Source organism: Saccopteryx bilineata, chromosome 1, assembly GCF_036850765.1.
Source record: "Saccopteryx bilineata isolate mSacBil1 chromosome 1, mSacBil1_pri_phased_curated, whole genome shotgun sequence".
Lineage (NCBI taxonomy): Eukaryota > Metazoa > Chordata > Mammalia > Chiroptera > Emballonuridae > Saccopteryx > Saccopteryx bilineata.
Genome location: NC_089490.1, coordinates 394,402,613 through 394,421,606, shown reverse-complemented (window position 1 = coordinate 394,421,606; position 18,994 = coordinate 394,402,613). Strand labels below are relative to the sequence as shown.

The 18,994-nt window shown below is 43.7% G+C and overlaps 1 protein-coding gene across 1 annotated transcript; it reads right to left on the bottom strand.

Moving 5' to 3' along the window:
• Positions 1-413: 413 nt before the first annotated feature.
• LOC136320870 (membrane-spanning 4-domains subfamily A member 7-like) lies at positions 414-16,040 on the bottom strand. The gene is given in 8 exon segments (XM_066254009.1): positions 414-932; positions 935-977; positions 2,490-2,591; positions 5,500-5,706; positions 8,176-8,232; positions 10,489-10,623; positions 12,011-12,170; positions 15,865-16,040. Coding segments are annotated over 7 exon segments (777 nt in total). The 5' UTR covers positions 12,158-12,170; positions 15,865-16,040; the 3' UTR covers positions 414-846.
• Between the last annotated feature and the right edge of the window lie 2,954 nt (positions 16,041-18,994).

Genomic DNA, 18,994 nt, shown 5'->3' with positions numbered 1-18,994 from the left:
AGCATGAATTATAGTTTGTTTTCTCAGTGCTGTATAGTACTCTATAGTCTAAATATACAACAATTTTCATCTGTCTCTTCTACTGTTTATTTTGATAGTTTATCTTTGGGGACTATTATGTGTATGACTTTTATAAACATTTTTGTACATATCATTTGAAAAAAATACATGTGTACTTCTGTTTCATATTTCCTCTGAGATAAGACCCAAGATCTATACCCAGGGACAATCTTTGAAATCTCTATAGTAGATATATGTCAGGTTGTTTACTCTAGTACAGTAATGGAGTTGATATTATCTCTCTATGTCTTCTTATTTGGTCTAGAACTCAAATGGGAGAGAGCATTGTGATTAACTATCTTAGAATCCAGATATTTAATAATAACGTCATGAAATGAGACAGAACATTGAGCTGTATTTAATCGACAGAAATTTAATTCATTCAATTGACAGAAGTTGAACCATATATTTTTTAAGTATTTTTAATTAAAATGTTCTTGCAATCCTAGTAACTGTTATTTAAGCAATATGCATGTAAAAATAATACAGAATCAGTGTCCTGACAGTTAGCCAATACACAACTTAGCCAATACACACTCGCGCAAGAGAGCACTTTTACTCCTCTTCTGTACGGATGGACAACCACTTTCTGTCCAGTTTATCCAAAAAAGTTTATAAATTTTATGGCCATTTTGGAAGATAGGGTAATAAAATTTTACTGACTTGGGATTTTGAGAAATTATCTTCAAGAGCAATAAAATTACTCATACTGACAAAATATAAAACAAAAGCTATTTTTAAAACAGTTTCTTCCCAACTCTAAAATGGCTGAAATGTCAGCGAAGTCTAATGACACTTTTCCGTGAGCACGGGGCTTCTTCTCTTTCTTCCAAGGCCAAGAGTTACTTGTATCCATGACCTTGAAGAAATCCTACATGTTTGATAGGATCTTGTGACTGAAGTGAGGAAAATGAGCTCTAGGAGAGATAAAATTTGTTAATCGTCTTTAAACTCTAATTTTGGAGGCTTTTCAAATACGTGTTTCTAACGCATTCCCCCTCAATGTCGTAGGGTAGTAGCTCTCCCAACTTTCCCATAATATATCATTGCATCAATATTAGTTCCCACAAATGCCGTTCTGATTGTTACCATTTCCTGATAAGATCATAATTAAATCATCATTTATCCAGTCCTTTTAAATATTCTCTTTTCTTTTCTACTAAAGCTTCAGAAGAGTATTTTTAAACTGTAAATGTCAAGACCTACGAAGAAGGAAGGAAGAACAGAGGAAGCGTAAACAGAACAGAGATGCCCTAGTAACATCTCCTCAGTTAGCAGGGAACTGGGCTAGTGAGCCTGGCGGCTATTCCTGGCAAGGGGGAGGAGATGCAAGTTCTCAAGTCTGGATTATTCATTCTCCGTGTGATTTTATCTGAGCCATGGTGCTTTGTTTTTTTTTCTTTCTTCTTTTCCAAGTGAGAGGAAGGGAGATAGAGAGACAGACTCCCACATGAGCCCTGACTGGAACCCATCCAGCAACCTCCATCTGGGGCCAATCCTCTACCCATCTGGGGCCATGCTCACAACTGAGATATTTTTAGCGCCTGAGGTGGAGGCTCCATGGAGCCATCCTCAGTGCCCAGGGCAGATGTGCTTGAACCAATCAAGCCCTGGCTGCAGGAGGGGAAGAGAGACAAAGAGAGAGGAAGGAGGGGTGGAGAAGCAGATGGTCACTTCTCCTGTGTGCCTTGACTGGGATCAAACCCAGGGCATCCTCATGCTGGGCTGATGCTCTACCACTGAGCCAACCGGGCAGGGCCTGACTTGGTGCTTTTTTTAATATAATTCTTTTTTTTTTTTTTTTTTCTGAAGCTGGAAACAGGGAGAGACAGTCAGACAGACTCCCGCATGCGCCCGACCAGGATCCACCCGGCACGCCCACCAAGGGCGACAGCTCTGCCCACCAGGGGGCGATGCTCTGCCCCTCCGGGGCGTCGCCATGTTGCGACCAGAGCCACTCTAGCGCCTGGGCCATCTTTGCTCCAATGAAACCTTGGCTGCGGGAGGGGAAGAGAGAGTCAGAGAGGAAAGCGCGGCAGAGGGGTGGAGAAGCAAATGGGCGCTTCTCCTGTGTGCCCTAGCCGGGAATCGAACCCGGGTCCTCTGCACGCTAGGCCGATGCTCTACCGCTGAGCCAACCGGCCAGGGCCCTGACTTGGTGCTTTTACAAGGGACTGAGCCAGGCAATTTCTAAAGTTGCCTAGCTTCATATTAAGTGATTCTCTAAATGGTTTGCTACCCAATAGACGCCAACTGATCTCAGATAACCAGAGTGTCATCATAAAGAAGCCTATTAATCGAACCCTTTTCCCACTATAAAAGTTGTCTTCTACGTGTACCCAATAATTGACTTCTCCTGTTAGACCTGGATGATTATAGCTCAAATCTTGGGACCCAGCAGGTATCATGTGACATGTCAGAGTACTCACGCCAGGGTTGTTGGAGTAGACTTGTTTCCACCAAAAGACAGAAGAGTATGCCACTAGTAAGAGCTCCAGGACAGTGAAGGTGACCATCATCACCAGCACACCCTGCAAATCAGGACAGACAGGGATGGTTGGTGCCATCAGCCAGCCCTTGTGCCTGACTGAGAGGAGGGGGTGTGTGTGCAGGTTCCAGCAGTGGAGAGAAAAGGGGGCAGAGGAAATTATTTCATTCTCTCTTCTGCTTTCTGCTTTGGATCTCTTAAGAAGGGAAATGAGCAGTTTCATCTCAAGCCCCTGGTGGCCCACATTCTGAGATAAAAGTAATCTTTCATTTATCTCTAGTGGCTCTCCTCTCCTCTCCTCTCCCCTGCCCTCCCCCCTCCCCATCCCCCTCCCTTCCTTTCCTCCCCTCCCCTCCCCTCCCCTCCCCCCTCCCCCTCCCTTCCTCCCCTCCCCTCCTCCCCTCCCCTCCTCTCCTCCCCTCCCCTCTCCTCTAATCCCCTCCCCTTCCCTCCCCTCCCCTCCCCTCCCGTCTTCTCCCCTCCCCTCCCCTTCCCTCCCCTCCCCTCCCCTCCCCTCTTCTCCCCTCCCCTCCCCTCCCCTCCCCTCCCCTCCCCTCCCCTCCCCTCCCCTCCCCTCCCCTCCCCTCCCCTCCCCTCCCCTCCCCTCCCCTCCCCTGCTTTTTATTGTCATGATGTGTTTAGGTGTGGATTTGTTCTCATGTATCCTGCAGTGGTCTGGGTGCGTTCCTTCAGCCCGAAGCCTCATGTCTTTTTTTAAGTCTGACAGGTGTTCAGTGATGCCTCCGCGTACTTCCTCTCTCGCGCGCTGTCCCCGTGGTGCTCAGATTAGACACGTGTTAAACCTTTTCACTTCACTGTATCGTCTGCGTGTTTTCATTTTCCTTTCATATTTTTTAAATGTTTATCTTAATCTGTTGTGTTCTGTGTGATTTAGTCAGACCTATATTTCATTTCACTGTTTATGTCTTCGACCATGTTGTCTCCGCTATTTGACTGACATGCTAAGCATTTAACACCAAATATTATAATTTTCAGTTCTAATTACACCAGTTAGTTCATTTTCAAATCTAGTTGTCCTTTTTTTTTCTTACTGTCCTGTTCTTTAATTTTGGATTCAATTCCTTTCTCGTGTGTTTTCAATCAATTAAATATATTTTCATTATCCCCTTTTTCAAATTATTATATAATCTCTTATTCTTGGGCAACTGACTTTTGTTTGCTCCATTTGCTGCTGTTCCCCATTTTTTTCTTACGTTTTACGAAATCTTTTTATTCTTAGGTTATTTCAGTGTGGGGGGCATGGGAGTTCTTTGATGTGTAGGAGGCCCAGAAGTTGGGTTTATGGGCGTCTCCCTAGATAATAATTTTAGGTTTAACTCTGATAGAACCTGAGGAGTCTCACAGATCCAGGAAGTTTTCCAGTGAATTCCTTTATTCGAGGTCCCTCTCTTTTATCTGTAATTTTGGATTTGGATGCCATATCTGCACAAGACTCGGTGAGATTACTTCCTTTTAGAGACCTTTATGGCAGTTTCTTAAAGTGTCTTAGTGCGTTGGGCAGTGTCTTGTTGTCACAGATACTCTGTCCCAGCTTTGCCAGCCTTGCAGGGCGCTGTGTGTGCTCTCTGCTTTCTGCGGAGCCTCGAGTGCTGTCCTGGGCACTGGAAGTCCATGGCCGCCACCCCTGCCACCTGTGGTCTTTTCTGCTCTTAGCTCTTGCTTGGCCATCTGGCTTTGGCATTTTTCTTACCTTCTAGGACCTATAATGTTTTTCTTCCTTGATATCTTTCTTCCTTTCACCCTCCCTTCCTTGCTCCTTCCAACCTTGGGTCTCTATAACTGATACTCTTTAATGTTACTTCTGGCCAGGTTATCTCTGCATTAATAAAGAAAGAGTGAGCCTTCGAATCCGCTCAGTCTACCGTGATGCAACTCCTCTGATGTTGCAGGAAATTCTCTCTGACTCCAGTTTGAAATACTAAGATGAGTTTTCATTCAATTAAGCTGCCACCATCCCACTGAAGAGGCTGTTCTCTTGCCCCCATGGCTTCGCCTAACGTCTGACCTGCACCAGTATTCTATGATTTCCTCCGCATCCTTGTGCAGGTCCCTAACCAGATGGTTCTCTGTGCTTTTCCTCTTCCTCAAGCTCCTGAATCAAAGGGGTTGCTATGGACACCTCTGGGTCACACAGGCAGAGCCACGGAAGGCTGAGTCTGGAAACTTGGCGCACAGTCTCTGAGATTCACGAGATAGCTAGGTCCCCGGGAATGAGAGAGAGTGCCCTTGTCTCCCTCGCTCCTCCCAGGAGGAGTCACAAGGGAGGAATTCTTTCTCCTAAAGAGCCAGAGTTGATGATTCTAAACTTGGAGCCTGTATATAGAGGACTGACTAAGCCAAGATTGTCACCAACAGCAAGTGGGTGGTGACAAGTTTGGAGGAAAGGAGGCAAGGAAATGCTGCCCGGAGATGTTGGCGTTTCTGCTAGGAGTTGAATCACAGGCCATCTCCCAGCCTCCTCTCGTTCTGCCAGTGCTATAAGGCTAAAGTATAATAATTATTTGTTTGGGTTTCAGGTTCAAAATCCGTATCTAACTTAATGTAGGATACATTCATTCCAAATCAAGTAAAATTCAAATAAAGAGGGATATTTCTATAATATTTCATCGAGGGGGAAAAACGCCTATCAAACAACGGCACTTTAAGATCTAAACCTACTGAGAATAGGATAATTATTGTTATTATTTTATTTAAAAGCACTACTCATGTGGACTGCCCACATCCCTTCCTGGTTTCCTTTTTCAACTTTGCACAATGCATTCCCCGTATTATGCAGTCTGCTGATGAGCCTCCTTCAACCATAATTTTTTTTCCTCTATCTGCCTCCAGGCCTTCAGACCAACAGGGTGAGGGACTACAGAAAAAGCCAGACTTTGCAAAGTGGAAACAGAGATTTCACGTGACTGGACAGTCAATCTGAAAGTACTTACTCTTAGACTGACGCCATCCTGGACACAGTCCTTGACTTCAGACACTGAATAATAGTACCCCGAAAAAGGCACTGAGGAGAGATACTCCTTTTCTAAGTCACACAGTTGAGAGGCTTCCCTCAGGGTTACCAGGCCATCAGTGAGGAGGAAGAGGCCCGTCCCAGCCACCACAGAACTCAGTGCGTTGGAGATCAGGCTGCTCACGGCCTAGAAGAGAAAGCCTGCACTGGGATCTCACGCAGAAGCAGCACGTGATTCTGTCTCCCTCTTGCCCACTGCACAGCCACGGAGCTTCCCAGGTCTGCCTCCCCTCTAATCTGCATACTCCTAGTGGGCACATACTCATGCCTCATTCATCTCTGTAACTCTCCTCACTATCTAGCTTATCACCTCATAGAATTAGTAATGCCTGTTGAATGAGAGAATCGATGAATAAGTCCGCTTTAGGAGAGGGGTTCTGGCTCCTTGACTCTCGGCAGCACTAAAGACAGAAGTGGTATCGCCAATATCTCCCTTGACTTCCTCAACAGACTTAGAATCATCCTAGAAGCTTCTGGAACCTGCCTTTGGTCCCTCCTGGGAAGACTAGTCTATAGCTTCTTCCATTAAGAACTAGCTTCAGAGAAAAGGCAGAAGCAAATTGGAGAAGTAGGAATTCATTCCATAGAATCAGGACTATGAGGACCTCATTCACCACACTCACTCCTGGGTCACAGTCTACGTTTTGGAGAAAGGGGTTTTCACAGGATGTGATTCCTCTCCAAAGACACTGATGTGCCAGGTTCTGTCCCAGGGCCCCAGTGCACGCTCTTTCCTGTCTGAGCATCACTGTAGGCTACTGTGTGTTGGAGAGGGTGGTTGCCCTGTCCTCTTCTCCCTGGGCCCAGTTGCTAGATGGGTCCTGAAGGCCTGAGTCCCGGAAGGAAGAACAGAGTGAATGGACAGCACCTTGGCCCACAGCTGTCATGTATGTGGGTAGTGAGCCCACATGTGGAGCCCATATAGTATCTGGTCATCCCAAGTACAGGTTTTCCTTTCAGTGTATTCAGGGCACTTGGGAAGCCACCTCTGAGATCCACTTGTTCATCTCCTATACTTTGTACATAAGAAAACTGACACCCAGAGAAAACAGAAACCGTTTTTTTGTGTGTGTGTGACAGAGACAGATAGAGTCAGATAGAGGGGCAGATAGGGACAGACAGACAGGAAAGGAAAGAGACGAGAAGCATCCTCATTGTGGCATCGTTGCGGCATCCTAGTTACTCACTGATTGCTTTCTCATACGTGCCCCGACTGGGGGACTACAGCAAACTAGGTGACCTTTTGCTCGAGCCAATGACCTTGGACTCAAGCTGGCGAGCCTTGCTCAAGCTGGTGACCTCGGGGTCTCGAACCTGGGTCCTCTATGTCCCAGTCCGATGCTCTATCCACTGTGCAACCGCCCGGTCAGGCGAAAGCAGAACGTTTCCAAGCATACAGAAGGATCAGGGACAGAGCTGGGGCAGGAGTATAAGCTTCCTTCAAGTCCAGAATTCTGACTCCATCCAATGCTGTAAACTCTTCAAAACCCTGTGCACTGGTTTTGAGGTTCAGACTCCACCTTCAAGCATCAGGAGCATATACCAGCCTCATACACCTTATATGCTCTCATCCATGGCTAACAAACCAGACCCTGGCTCTTCCTGAGTCAGGGTGCGGCTCTTCCCAAAGTCATCCTTGTAGGTGTGTGTCAGGGGAGAGGGGAAGGTTGCTATGGAGAAGATCAAAGACCTCAGCTGCTTCCACCCCCTACCCTCAAACTCCTGACCTTGATCCAGAAACTGGCTATAGTCTGACAATTCTTTGTTCCTGGCAAATGGAGGAGAGAACCGGGGAGGATCGAAGCCCACACACCTCTGCCCCTGGCCAGGCCAGTTAAGGAAACTGACTCATTATTAGGTAGATTTTTCTTAAAAAAAAAAAAAAAAAAGAACCTCTAGGATCTAGTTGGGATGGTCATCTACCCTATTCAGGGCCAAGATAACAAGTTTTAAAGAGTCCTTGGTACATGTAACGATTTCCATTCTTTGCAATGGAGGTAACCTCCTCCAAGTCTGGCCTATGATCCAGGAGCTCCACATTGTAGGGGGAAGAGCCCCGGTCCAGAAGGCAAGGAATCCGGGCTTCCCTGCGAGTTCTGCCAGTGAGCCAACGGGAAGAGCTTGGGCTCCTTCACCTCCGCTGAGACTTATTTCCCTAAATGGCCAAATGGAGGTTTTGAACTAGAATCATTAATGCTGAAGTTCCTTTTACACCAACCAGCGAGATTCGATGGTTCTTGACAAATTTTTTTTTTTTTTTTTTTTTTTTTTTTTTTATTTTTCTGAAGCTGGAAACGGGGAGAGACAGTCAGACAGACTCCCGCATGCGCCCGACCGGGATCCACCCGGCACGCCCACCAGGGGCTATGCTCTGCCCACCAGGGGGGATGCTCCCGGGGCCATCTTTGCTCCAATGGAGCCTTGGCTGCGGGAGGGGAAGAGAGAGACAGAGAGGAAGGAGTGGGGGGTGGAGAATCAAATGGGCGCCTCTCCCATGTGCCCTGGCCGGGAATCGAACACGGTTCCCCCGCACGCCAGGCCGACGCTCTACTGCTGAGCCAACCGGCCAGGGCCCCTCGATGGTTCTTATACTTACAAAGGGTGAAGTTGGTTTTTTCCCAGAGATAATGGAGAGGAATCCAGACATGGCAAACTGCTCAGAAAAGAGAGACATAATCAGCCCATCTGCTTTGTGCCAATGTGTCAACCACTCAATGAGTCAGTAATGTGAAAGTTTTAGGAAGATAACACCGTAGGAATGGTGTGGGTCCACATGGGTAGAGAGGCCTGGTTTCTGCCCTCGGGGGGTTTACATTGATTTTGAAGAATCGGCAGCTGCCCAAGGGACTGGATTCATGCTAGTGGCAATCACTAGGAGCTGAAAAAGCCTGGAGAAGAGGTGTTCGTGGAGGAAAGAGAGTGTAATAAATTATGAGGTTGATACTAACCCATGCCTTGTGTCTGATCTAGAAATCTCTGTACAGCAGAGGTTTAAGGAAGCTAAATGGTTGCAGCAGGCCACAGTTGTCTAGAAAAGTGGTCCCCAACCTTTTTTGGGCCACAGACCGATTTAATATCAGAAAATATTTTCACGGACCAGCCTTTAGGGTGGGACGGATAAATGCACAAGATAAAATTATGCAACTGGCGTAAAAACTGTGGTATTTTTAAATATAATTTTTGAACTTACGAGACAAGCGTCAAGAATGAGTCTTAGAAGGATATAACAGAGGGAATCTGATCATTTTTAAAAAATAAAACATCGTTCAGACTTAAGTATAAATAAAACGAAAATAATGTAAGTTATTTATTCTTTCTCTGCGGACCGGTACCAAATGGCCCACAGACCAGTACCAGTCTGCAGCCCAGGGGTTGGGGACCACTGGTCTAGAAGCTGTATGTGCAAAGTACCTGATGTGAGATGGAAGCATCGGGAAACTCCCTGCTCAGAACCAACTGTTTTTAATAGATGTGTGTTTTTCTTCATTATCTATATTTATTGTTAGGGCTCTGCTTTTTCATCACAGAATCGGACTGTAAGTACAGTGTATGTGTGTGGCTTTTGTTCCTTGAATTTGATTGTAAATCATGGGGTGTTTTTGTTTGTGTGTGAGTGTGTTTTACTAAACATCATCTTGTAAGATTTTTCTCCTTAAATCATCTTTATTCTTGCATTTCACTGTTTGCAATGTTTCACCATCTAAAGTAATTTCACGTAAACATCGTGTGTTTAAAAAAACTCAGAAGACTAAAAGACAGGCAGTTGAGAAATGCCAGTGAGGTGAAGGGATAGAAAGATGGAAGCAGCCGTCAGAAGCACTTGGCGGAGCAAGGTTCACAAACACGAGGGCTTCCGGCCACTGGAGTAGGTAGCCTGGGTGAGACTGGGGTGGAGAAAAGTGGGAAGTGCAGGTCAGATGTGAACAATCTTTCATCATAAAGCCCCAGAAGTCAGTATTTTCCCAGTGGTGTTGAGGATCCAGCTTGTGGGAAAAGCGTATTCTGAGAAGCTAACATGTTGGTGAAGCCGTGGCTTAGGAATCTGGTTGTCACAAAGAGGGTCCAGCATGAGTTAATTCTAATGTAGAAACCACAACTACTGACTAGATAGAAAACTCGAGGACAAATTATGCTTTGGATGCAGGAGCACGGCCTCTTGCATCGGTGCACATTTGTGTTCCACAAGGATGGTGTCCATACAGAGGTGATGCTTTGGTAAAATTCATCTGCCCAGAGCGTGTGCCTTTTTATCCTTTGTACGGGATACTACATAGAAAAGAAGTGTGTAGGGGAGGTAAGACTAGGTCCTCGTGAGTGTCCAAAAAAAGATCCACTGGGCCTTTCTTCATGAGTCATTAGGTGGAAGAGAGCAAAATTCATTTTCCAAGCGCTCAGGATTGCCCTGAACACAACAGGAGCACCCCTTGTTCCCAAGAATGTTACCATTGCTGGCTTAATTTTCTGCAAACCCGTGGAATCTACCAGTTGTGTTCATTTTATTTTAAAAATGACCTTTTCACTTTCTACCTGACAGGTAGAATATTCTTAAACTGGAGGGAATCCCACGGCCTTGTTGAAGGCTCACAGAGAATGTGAAAAATCCTCCTCTTTTCCAGAGGCCTGCTTTAAAGCCAGGCAAGAATTTCTGGTGTGTTCATTGCATTAGTCTCTTGCTTCCCGTCCTATCCACTCACTCCCTGGGACGCTCACACAGGATGGCAGATTAAGCCCCTCGCTGCTCTTCCTGAATTACAGAGACAGGATGTGAGATGATAGCAGAGAGGAAAAGTTGAAGGCCTTGGCCTTTTTCTCCTTCCTCTCCACCTCTTGGGTCTAAGGTGCTCCCTGACTCAGCATCTTATTAATATTTATAGAGCATATCCCCTCATTGAGATCCCACTCTACTCACAAAGAGAGTTCCTACAAATGGGTATCCGGACATTAACATGGTGCAAACTGCTGGCTTGAGGTGGGAAGAGTAGGAAGCAAAAACAAGAATGGCTCCCAAACTTGAAATCGTCAAGCAACACAGGATCTGGATACTCTATAAGAGACAAGAGAGAAAATTCTAGAATATACTTTAAATAGATAAAAGTACATTGTGAATTATGAAGAATATTAAAGTGTTATAATTTGTTATATTAAAAAGGAAAAATGTCTTATAAGGAGCCAATAGACATTCTTTAAGAGAAATTCATGTGTAACTAACATCTTTTGTTTTCTGATCTGATTATTGAACTAGCAAATCAAGGAGTGATTAAATGCACATTTGTAACTTTATTTTGAAAAAGATAGTTGACAAAATTCTTATGGTTCTAAGAGGAGCAGATGGAGAAAATTTTTTCTGAACAACAGTTTGGTTAGATGGATATAGTTAGAAAACTTACCAAGGGAATGCTAATAAAAGGCTCAATGTCAATGAAAAAAAATAGAACAGGAATTCTTTAGTGCTATAAATCATCTTATTCACCGTTGGAATGTAATAAGAATTACTATTTTATGGCACCCAAGATACTAATAATAGTCTAGATTTGTTGAACACTTTCTACATTCTGGCTTTAAATCTCATCTTATTTATAGATAAGAAAAATGAGGCACTGGGAGTTGAAATAACTTGTACAAACCCTCACAAACGGCCAATTACCTAATCGGATGACTCGAAACCCTAAAGTAGGAGTAGAGACGAGAGGGAAAGATTGATCTAGAAGTATCAGGAGAAGCTAGGAAAACACTGTCGTCACTTTCGTGCCTAGAAGTGAGGTTTGCAGTGGGAACAGTCCCCTCGGGGTTAGATTTCTCTCTGCACAATGGATGAAGAGGCCTTTGAGGAAAACAAAACAAAACAAGCAAACACAGAACAAAACCAAAACCAAAACCTGGGGCAGAAGAGGATTACGCTGTTAACTGCCCCAGAATCCCAGAAGGCACAGCCAGGCAGGTTTTCAAAGCTGGCGATGAGTAAGGGCTGGATCTTTAGGGGGATGGGATATCCAGAACCATGTGGGAGTGCAAGTCCTGGATCTGATGGATGATGGCCCAGGACATGGGGGCGTCACTCAGGTGAACAGGGAGAAAGTGCATGGTAAGATTAGTCCAGGCTGTCTCACCTCAAAGTACTTAAGAAATAAGCTCAAAATAAGATTTGATCATATTGAGTAAAATCGTATGGTTAAATCAATATCTCTACTATATTAAGGACAATTTATAAGAGACTTTATTGTGTAGATTTCAGGTGGAAAAGACCCAGTGGTTTTTGACAGTGTACAGAAAGGCCTGGAAGGATATCGCCTTCCCATAAAGCCCCGTTCCATGTCTGAGCATGGAGTCAGACAGAAAAAAATGAAAGACTACCCCCGATCCATTGTAGATCGGTAGTCAGGACACATTCACAGTATTTCCCCAGTGTGCTCCTTATAATGAAGTGCACTTACTCCAAGAACTGTAGCTTCCTTTTCTAGATCATTCTGCAGTTTACCGCCTCTTTGGTAGCTGTGTCCGGGGTCCTGTCTTTTGGGGATTATCATGTCCTGTGGAGTGAGGCAGCCAAAGGCTTTCTTGGTCGTGGGCGGTGGTAACATGCTGCTGATGACTCTGGAAGAGTGAATTCAGTTAGCACCCAAGGTTTGATGTCATAATATGAAACTCCCAGAAACTAGATTTTGCAGGATTTTTCTCCATTGCCCAAGGGTTGACCTGTCCTTCAGGAACAAAACTGAATATGGGAGGCAGGGAAGGCGTCGGAAAGCTAACAGGCTTTCGTCTGAGGTCTGCAGATGAAAAATGAAGCTTAAACACACCAGTTAGTTTGCACAAGATGGTACACCTAGCCCAGTGATGGGCAATCATTTGAGCTTGGTGTGTCAAAATTCACCAAAAAACCGAGCATAACTCAGGTGGTGTGTCACTTCGAGAAGAAACCCCATATTTTTGCAATATTTATAGTTTAAATAACAAAAATGTATAATTGTAATATATAACAATTTAATAAACCAAAAACTAATTATTTAACTTACCTGCTTAGTGACTTCTTTGTTCATCTGTCAGTTTCTTTTGTTGGTCTTGATATTATTTAACTTGTGTAGGGTGCCGTGAGCTAAGATAAGTGAGGGGAAGGGTGAATTCTTTAACTAACCTGCCTATTAGTGACTTTTATGTTGCTGAATTTCATTGGCTAAATCTTCAATTGAAGGTTGGTATTTTGTACACTTCAAGCCCAAGCAAGAGCTGCTAACTTCATCTGTCAATCTGTATCTTTTGCTGGTTTTGATATTATTTAACACTGAGAATAAGGTCTCACAAAAGTACGTAGAGGGAAAAATTGTGAGTAAAGCCATTGCCATATTTTTCAGGGTGCTAAAAGTGTTTGGTAATCAGTTCCAGGCATTCCAAATTTCCTGTTCGTAGTGGCACTCCTCTTGATTCTGCAAGCGGCACCTTTCCAGATTCTCAAGCTTTGACCTCAAGTCGACAAACACCTGAGCCCAGATGCTGTCTTGAAATTTGGCAAGTTGCATCTTATGTAAATTAAGATGGCTGCCGCTATTTCTAATGACGGGAAACGGCACCCATAGCACAGGCCCTCGCCTCTCTCAGCCTCCCCCTCACTTATCTCAGTAATGATGGTCAATTAGAAATCCACAACACCCCAGAACAGTAGACTGGATGATAGTTGCTGTGGTTATGTGGTTGCTGGTGATGATGATCACAGGGCCCCCAGAGATGCGTCCCCGCAGCATTCCACTGCTCCCTGCTCCGCCAGCCGGAAGTAAGGTCAAAGATCCCCTAACGGCCTAACCGGAAGTCCCAGAACTAGACGCTCTGTGCCAGAGTTCTGTTGTTTTGGCCTACAAGACCTCCGGCACAGAGTGTCTACACTACAGCAAATGTTTTATCCTCAGCTACAGCACCTGGCCGTGCAGGAGCCGAGGATGAAATGTCCTTCTCTGGTATGTGGCCACATGTCATCAAAAATGGCTACGTATGTCAATGCTGACACATGTGTCATAGGTTCGCCATCACGGACCTAGCCTGTAATGAAGGCAAGATTAAACCTGGGCCGTCTAATGTCAGAGCTCCTCTACATGCTGTAGGTTTGGGCCTGCCATCCAGCTGCACATGATCCTCAAGCCCATATCCTTTCCTTCCTCCCTTGGAGCTGAAGTCCACTGGTTGTCACTCATCAGCTCCATGTTGGCTCACAGTGCCACTTCTGAGCTTAGAGAATGTGGGTTGATGGTCTCTCGCTCCAGAGTTGTTACCATATTCTGGTGACTTGGCTTCTGCCTTGCTTCTGTAGTTTAATATGCTTTAGGCCCTTTCTTCTTTCTTGTATTAATAACCAGTCTTTCAAGGTGCATCCATATGTCACATATTGCAAGATTTTCTCTTTCTTTTAAGGCTAATATTGAGGACGTTGTGCTAATGAGCCACTCACGGAAGGACAAATACTGCATAATTAAAATTATATAAGGTATGGAAAATAGTTGAACTCATAGAAGCAAAGGTGAGAATGGTGATTGCCAGGATCTGGGGAAGGGAGAAGTGGGGAGTTGCTGTGCAACATGTATAAAGTTTTAATTACATAAGATAAGCTCAAGATCTGCTGTACAACATTGTGCCTTTAGATAGCAATACTGTGTTGTACTTTTAAAAAGCTGTCAAGAGGGTAAATATTACACGAAGTGTTTTTACTACAATAAAAAAATAGAAAAATAAAATTGGGAAGAAAGAAAACTAAAGATTGACCCCAATCTAAGGATTTTTTAAAAGTCTCAGTAGTACTTCTGAGTTCCTTGCTGTGTTTTTCGGTTCCCATCCCCAAGGACTACAGAATGTTCTTGAGTCTAAGCCTGAAGGTGGGACCTGGAGGCCCAGCTGAGTCTCTAGCTCACTGCGCTCTCGGATACCATGGACATTTCTCTTCTTTTATTATTTTTTGTCTGTTTTGTTGAAAAGAATGCATAATACAGTATAGCAAATACAATAAAAAAGGAAGTAAGGTTCAAAGAGGGAAACAAAAAATTCCCTTATATCTTAACTACCACGCAGTGACTACTGGTTTATACACGGCCTTCCCATTTTCCTTTTCTCATTTCTTATCTTGCTTCCTCTTTCTTCATATATGTTTATATACATTCATAATTCCTCATAAACAAATCATTCTATCCATGTCAGTTACAAGTCTTTTTTGCACGCAGCATTAATCTGTGGACATTGTTGACACCAGTACGTATAAACAATAACAATCCTATATTTAAAAGCCACATGGTAAGTTCTGACACATGCTACAACATGGATGCATCTTGAATATAATATGCTAACTGAAATAAGCCAGTCACAGAAAGACAGATATTGTATGGTTATACTTCTGTGAGGCACCCAGAATTCTTAAATTCATAGAGACACATAAAACTGAAAGCAACAAATGAACAAACAAGAAAACAAACAAACAAAAACTCATAGACACAGACGACAGGATGGTGATGACCAGAGGGGCGGGGGTGGGGGTAAAGGAGGTCAAAGATATGGTGATGGAAGACTTGGCTCTGGGTGGTGGGCACACAGTGCACTACACAGATGAGGTATCAGAGAATTGTACATAATTTTATTAACCAATGTCACCCCAATAAATTTAACTTAAAAAAAAAAGCCATAGAATGACAGCTACCGGGGGCTGGGAAGAACGTGGTTTCTGCTAAACGGGCATGGAGTTTCAGTTTTGGGAGATGAAAAGGTGTTGGAAATCATGAGGATGGTTTCACAAGACTTCTCCATGCCAACACCATCATCTCCAAACTGCACAGCCTGAGACGGATCCTTTGTCCTTCCACATTTACCATATGGAGGTAAACCTGCGGTGGTCCCCAACTTTTTAAGACAGTTCTAAAATCGCCACTTTGAAGACAAATCATAGCTAGGAGGACCAGTCCTCTGCACACACAGTTTTCTTCAGACAGAATTAGAATGGAACGATGGAGTCCTAATGCAAGATTCCATCTAATTGCACAGTGTTTGTTGAGAGCAGATTCTGTGTCAGACTGAGTGACACATCAGGAAATGCAGAGAACTGTAGAAAATCACCACCTCAAAGTATAAGGAAAACCTAAGAATGGTTTCCCCCAGTTCTCTTATTTGGAAAGAAAGTAAGCTGAAGCCCAGAGAGGGAGATTGACTCACCAATCCATGCCAGTGGTCAGCAGCTGAGACAAGGTGAGATCTAATTATTGGCAGTCTGTTAAAAAGACAGCAATCACCCCGAAAATATGCTCCAAACCAAGGAGCCTACCTGTTCCTGCAGCCCAGTCCTTTGTGTGATGTGGCTGGTGGGCCAGGTCACCTCGGAGGAGCTGTCAGCCAGAACTTCCTACTGGCTGTTCCTGCCAGAATGACTTTGCTGCTTTGCTCTCCAACCTCGGAGACTTCCGGTCCCTTTCTCAAAGAAATAGTTACGAAGACACAAAACATGGGTCTTGCTGTGCTTACACCCAGTTGATATATTAAAAAATACCTCTGCTTCCTCTTTTTAAAATTTCAAGATCTGGAAAATGACACAAACTAGAAGTAACACACAAGAAAAAGAGCTGGTGAGGACTAGTGAGTTGCTTGACCCCATTTAGAATTCACTTTCCACATTCCCATGGGTAATTCAACTAGTTCTATTTAGCCTGAATTTTCTTACCTACCAGATGGGGATAGATAATAATAATTCCACTGTCTGACTGTTGGGAAACTTAAAGAGAAAGAATGTAAGGAGCTTATGAAAAGTAGGCCCTCATTAAGTAATGATAAGAGTGATGTTAATTTTGAATTTGGGAGACTATATTGTCAAATTTCCTAGGCTCTTGGCAAACTGAAAGCATCCCGTGGGCCTTCACTGCCTCACTGGTAGTACTTTGGGGTGCCTCTCTAGTCTCTGTCTCCGGCTTATCTATTCGTAACTTTGTGTTTTAGGGAAGTCCAGGCACAACTTGGGAAGGATGTCAGTGGATTGGAATCAGAGGCAGAGCCATTAGGGCAAAAAACAAGCTCATACTCTGGGAAGTATGGGTTGTTGAGGGGACATCGTTGCTGTTTTCACATTCCTGTCAAGGCTGCTGGGAGAACAGCCTGTGCTCCCCGCCCAGGCAGCGTGGTTAAGGTGCCATAGCAACGGCCGGCAGCATGTCCTGTTCCAAGCTCTCTCAATTTCCTGAAGGCTGGCCAGGCTGGCCCCTAAGAGAGGAGTACATCGAAGTCAGGGGCATTTAAGAAATGCCATCTTTTTAGTTTCCAAAAATGTAATGAGGAGATGTGTTATAGACTGAACTGTTGTGTCCCCCAGAATTAATAGGGTGAAATCCTAACCACCAATGTGACAGTATTTAGAGGTAGGGTCTTTGGGAGGAGGTAATTAGGTTTAGATGAGGTCATGAAGATAGGGTCCTCATGAAGGGATTAGTGTCCTTATGAAAAGAGGAAGAGACCAGAGTCTCCCTTGCTCCCTACCATGTGAAGACACAACAAGAGGGTGGCCATCTGCCACCCAGAAAGAGAGCTCTCTCCAGACACCAAATTTGCTGACAACTTGACCTTGGATTTCCCGACTTCCAGAACAGTAATAAATATATGCCCATCGCCTTTTGTTACAGCAGTCTGAGCTGACGAGGCTGGGGTGTATCAATGAACAAAACAGACAAACTCACCTGCCTTCATGGGGCTTATATTACCTGAAAACAGAAGAATAAAGAAGGGGGATTATTTAGCCATCATAGCAAGACTAGTGAGAAGGTGGTGCAAGGAGACGAATCGACCAATGGAACAGAACTGACGGAAAGTAGTTTGACTCTGGGGGATGGGCACCCAACCCAACCACCAGTTCAAATGCTATAGAGGTATTCATCTTATTGATCAATGCCACCCCATTAAATGTAATTTCTAAATAAAATTTTTAAAAAAAGAAAAATAAAAAAGTAGGACTAGGAGAAAGAAAACAACAACAAAAACAAACAAACAAAAAAACCACTATTGTCAAAGTGGAATCAGTTTGGCAGCGGCTGAATGTGAAGCAGAGGAGGAGGAACCCGGAGGTGAGGAGGTAGAAACACTGTGGTGAATATTTAAAGATTGCCTGCATACCTAAAGCTGAAACTGTGAGTCTGACCACAGAGTTGGCGATGTTACAATACTAATGCTATTGCCGGGGGAGGGGGAGGGGATGTGAAGGAAGGTATAATTTTGTCAACCAGTGTCACCCCAATAAATTCAATAAGAATAAAAAATAAAAGTACTAGTGCTATTTAAAATGGAGACACAACCTAGCTTATTGCATCATGCTGCAGATTCTTCTGCATTACCAGACGGGAAGGCAAAGGGTTTATATATACTAAAGCTGAAATGCTTCATTCAAGCTGTCTTTTTCTGAATGTACATTTTTAATTTTATTTTTTAATTACAGTTGATATTAAATATTATTTTGCATTACTTTTAGGTGTATAGCACAGTGGTTAGTCCATCATATAGTTTACAAAGTGATCCCCGATATTTTAAGTACCCACCCGGCACCATACTTAGTTATTACAATATTATTAACAGTCCTTGTGCAATACCTGAACAGACACTTCTCCAAAGGGTACATTAAGATGGCTAATAGATATATGAAAAGATGCTTAACATCACTACTCATCAGAGAAATGCAAATTAAAGCCACAAAGATATCATCACTTCACACCTGTCAGAAAGGCAACCATCATTAAATCAACAAAAAAGTGCTGGCAAGGGTGTGGAGAAAAAGGAGCCCTCCTGCACTGCTGGTGGGAATGCAGACTGGTGCAGCCTCTGTGGAAAACAGTATGGAGATTCCTCAAAAAACTGAAAATGGGAGGGACTGCCTTATGACCCAGCAATTCCACTTCTGAGTATATATCTGAAGCAACGCTAAACACTAATTTAAAAGAAATTATGCACCCCTATGTTCATTGCAGCATTATTTACAATAGCTAAGATGTGGAAACAGCCCAAGTGCCCGTCAGTAGATGAGTGGATAAGAAAACTGATGGTACATATACACAACGGAATATTACTCTAGCATGTTGTCCTTTATGTAAAAGTGTTTTACTGTTTGTGATCTAAAGTAAGAACAAGGAAGATTCTAGGGAATCTGTGCATGTATGGAACAGATGTGATTTCCTGTTAATAGGACCTCCTTTTTAAAAAAAATTAGCAGTTAACACATTTGGACCTCATTATACAGTTATAAAAATAAAGGTTTTTTTTTTTCTAAAAAACTTGAATACAATTTACATCAGATGAGGCAAAGACTTTGCCACCTGGACTATCAGTGCAATCCTCCATATTCTCCATCTTCTTGAAAAAATATTAATTTTAATATATTATGTATTTAAATACACTAATATTAACATTGTTAGCTGATATTATTT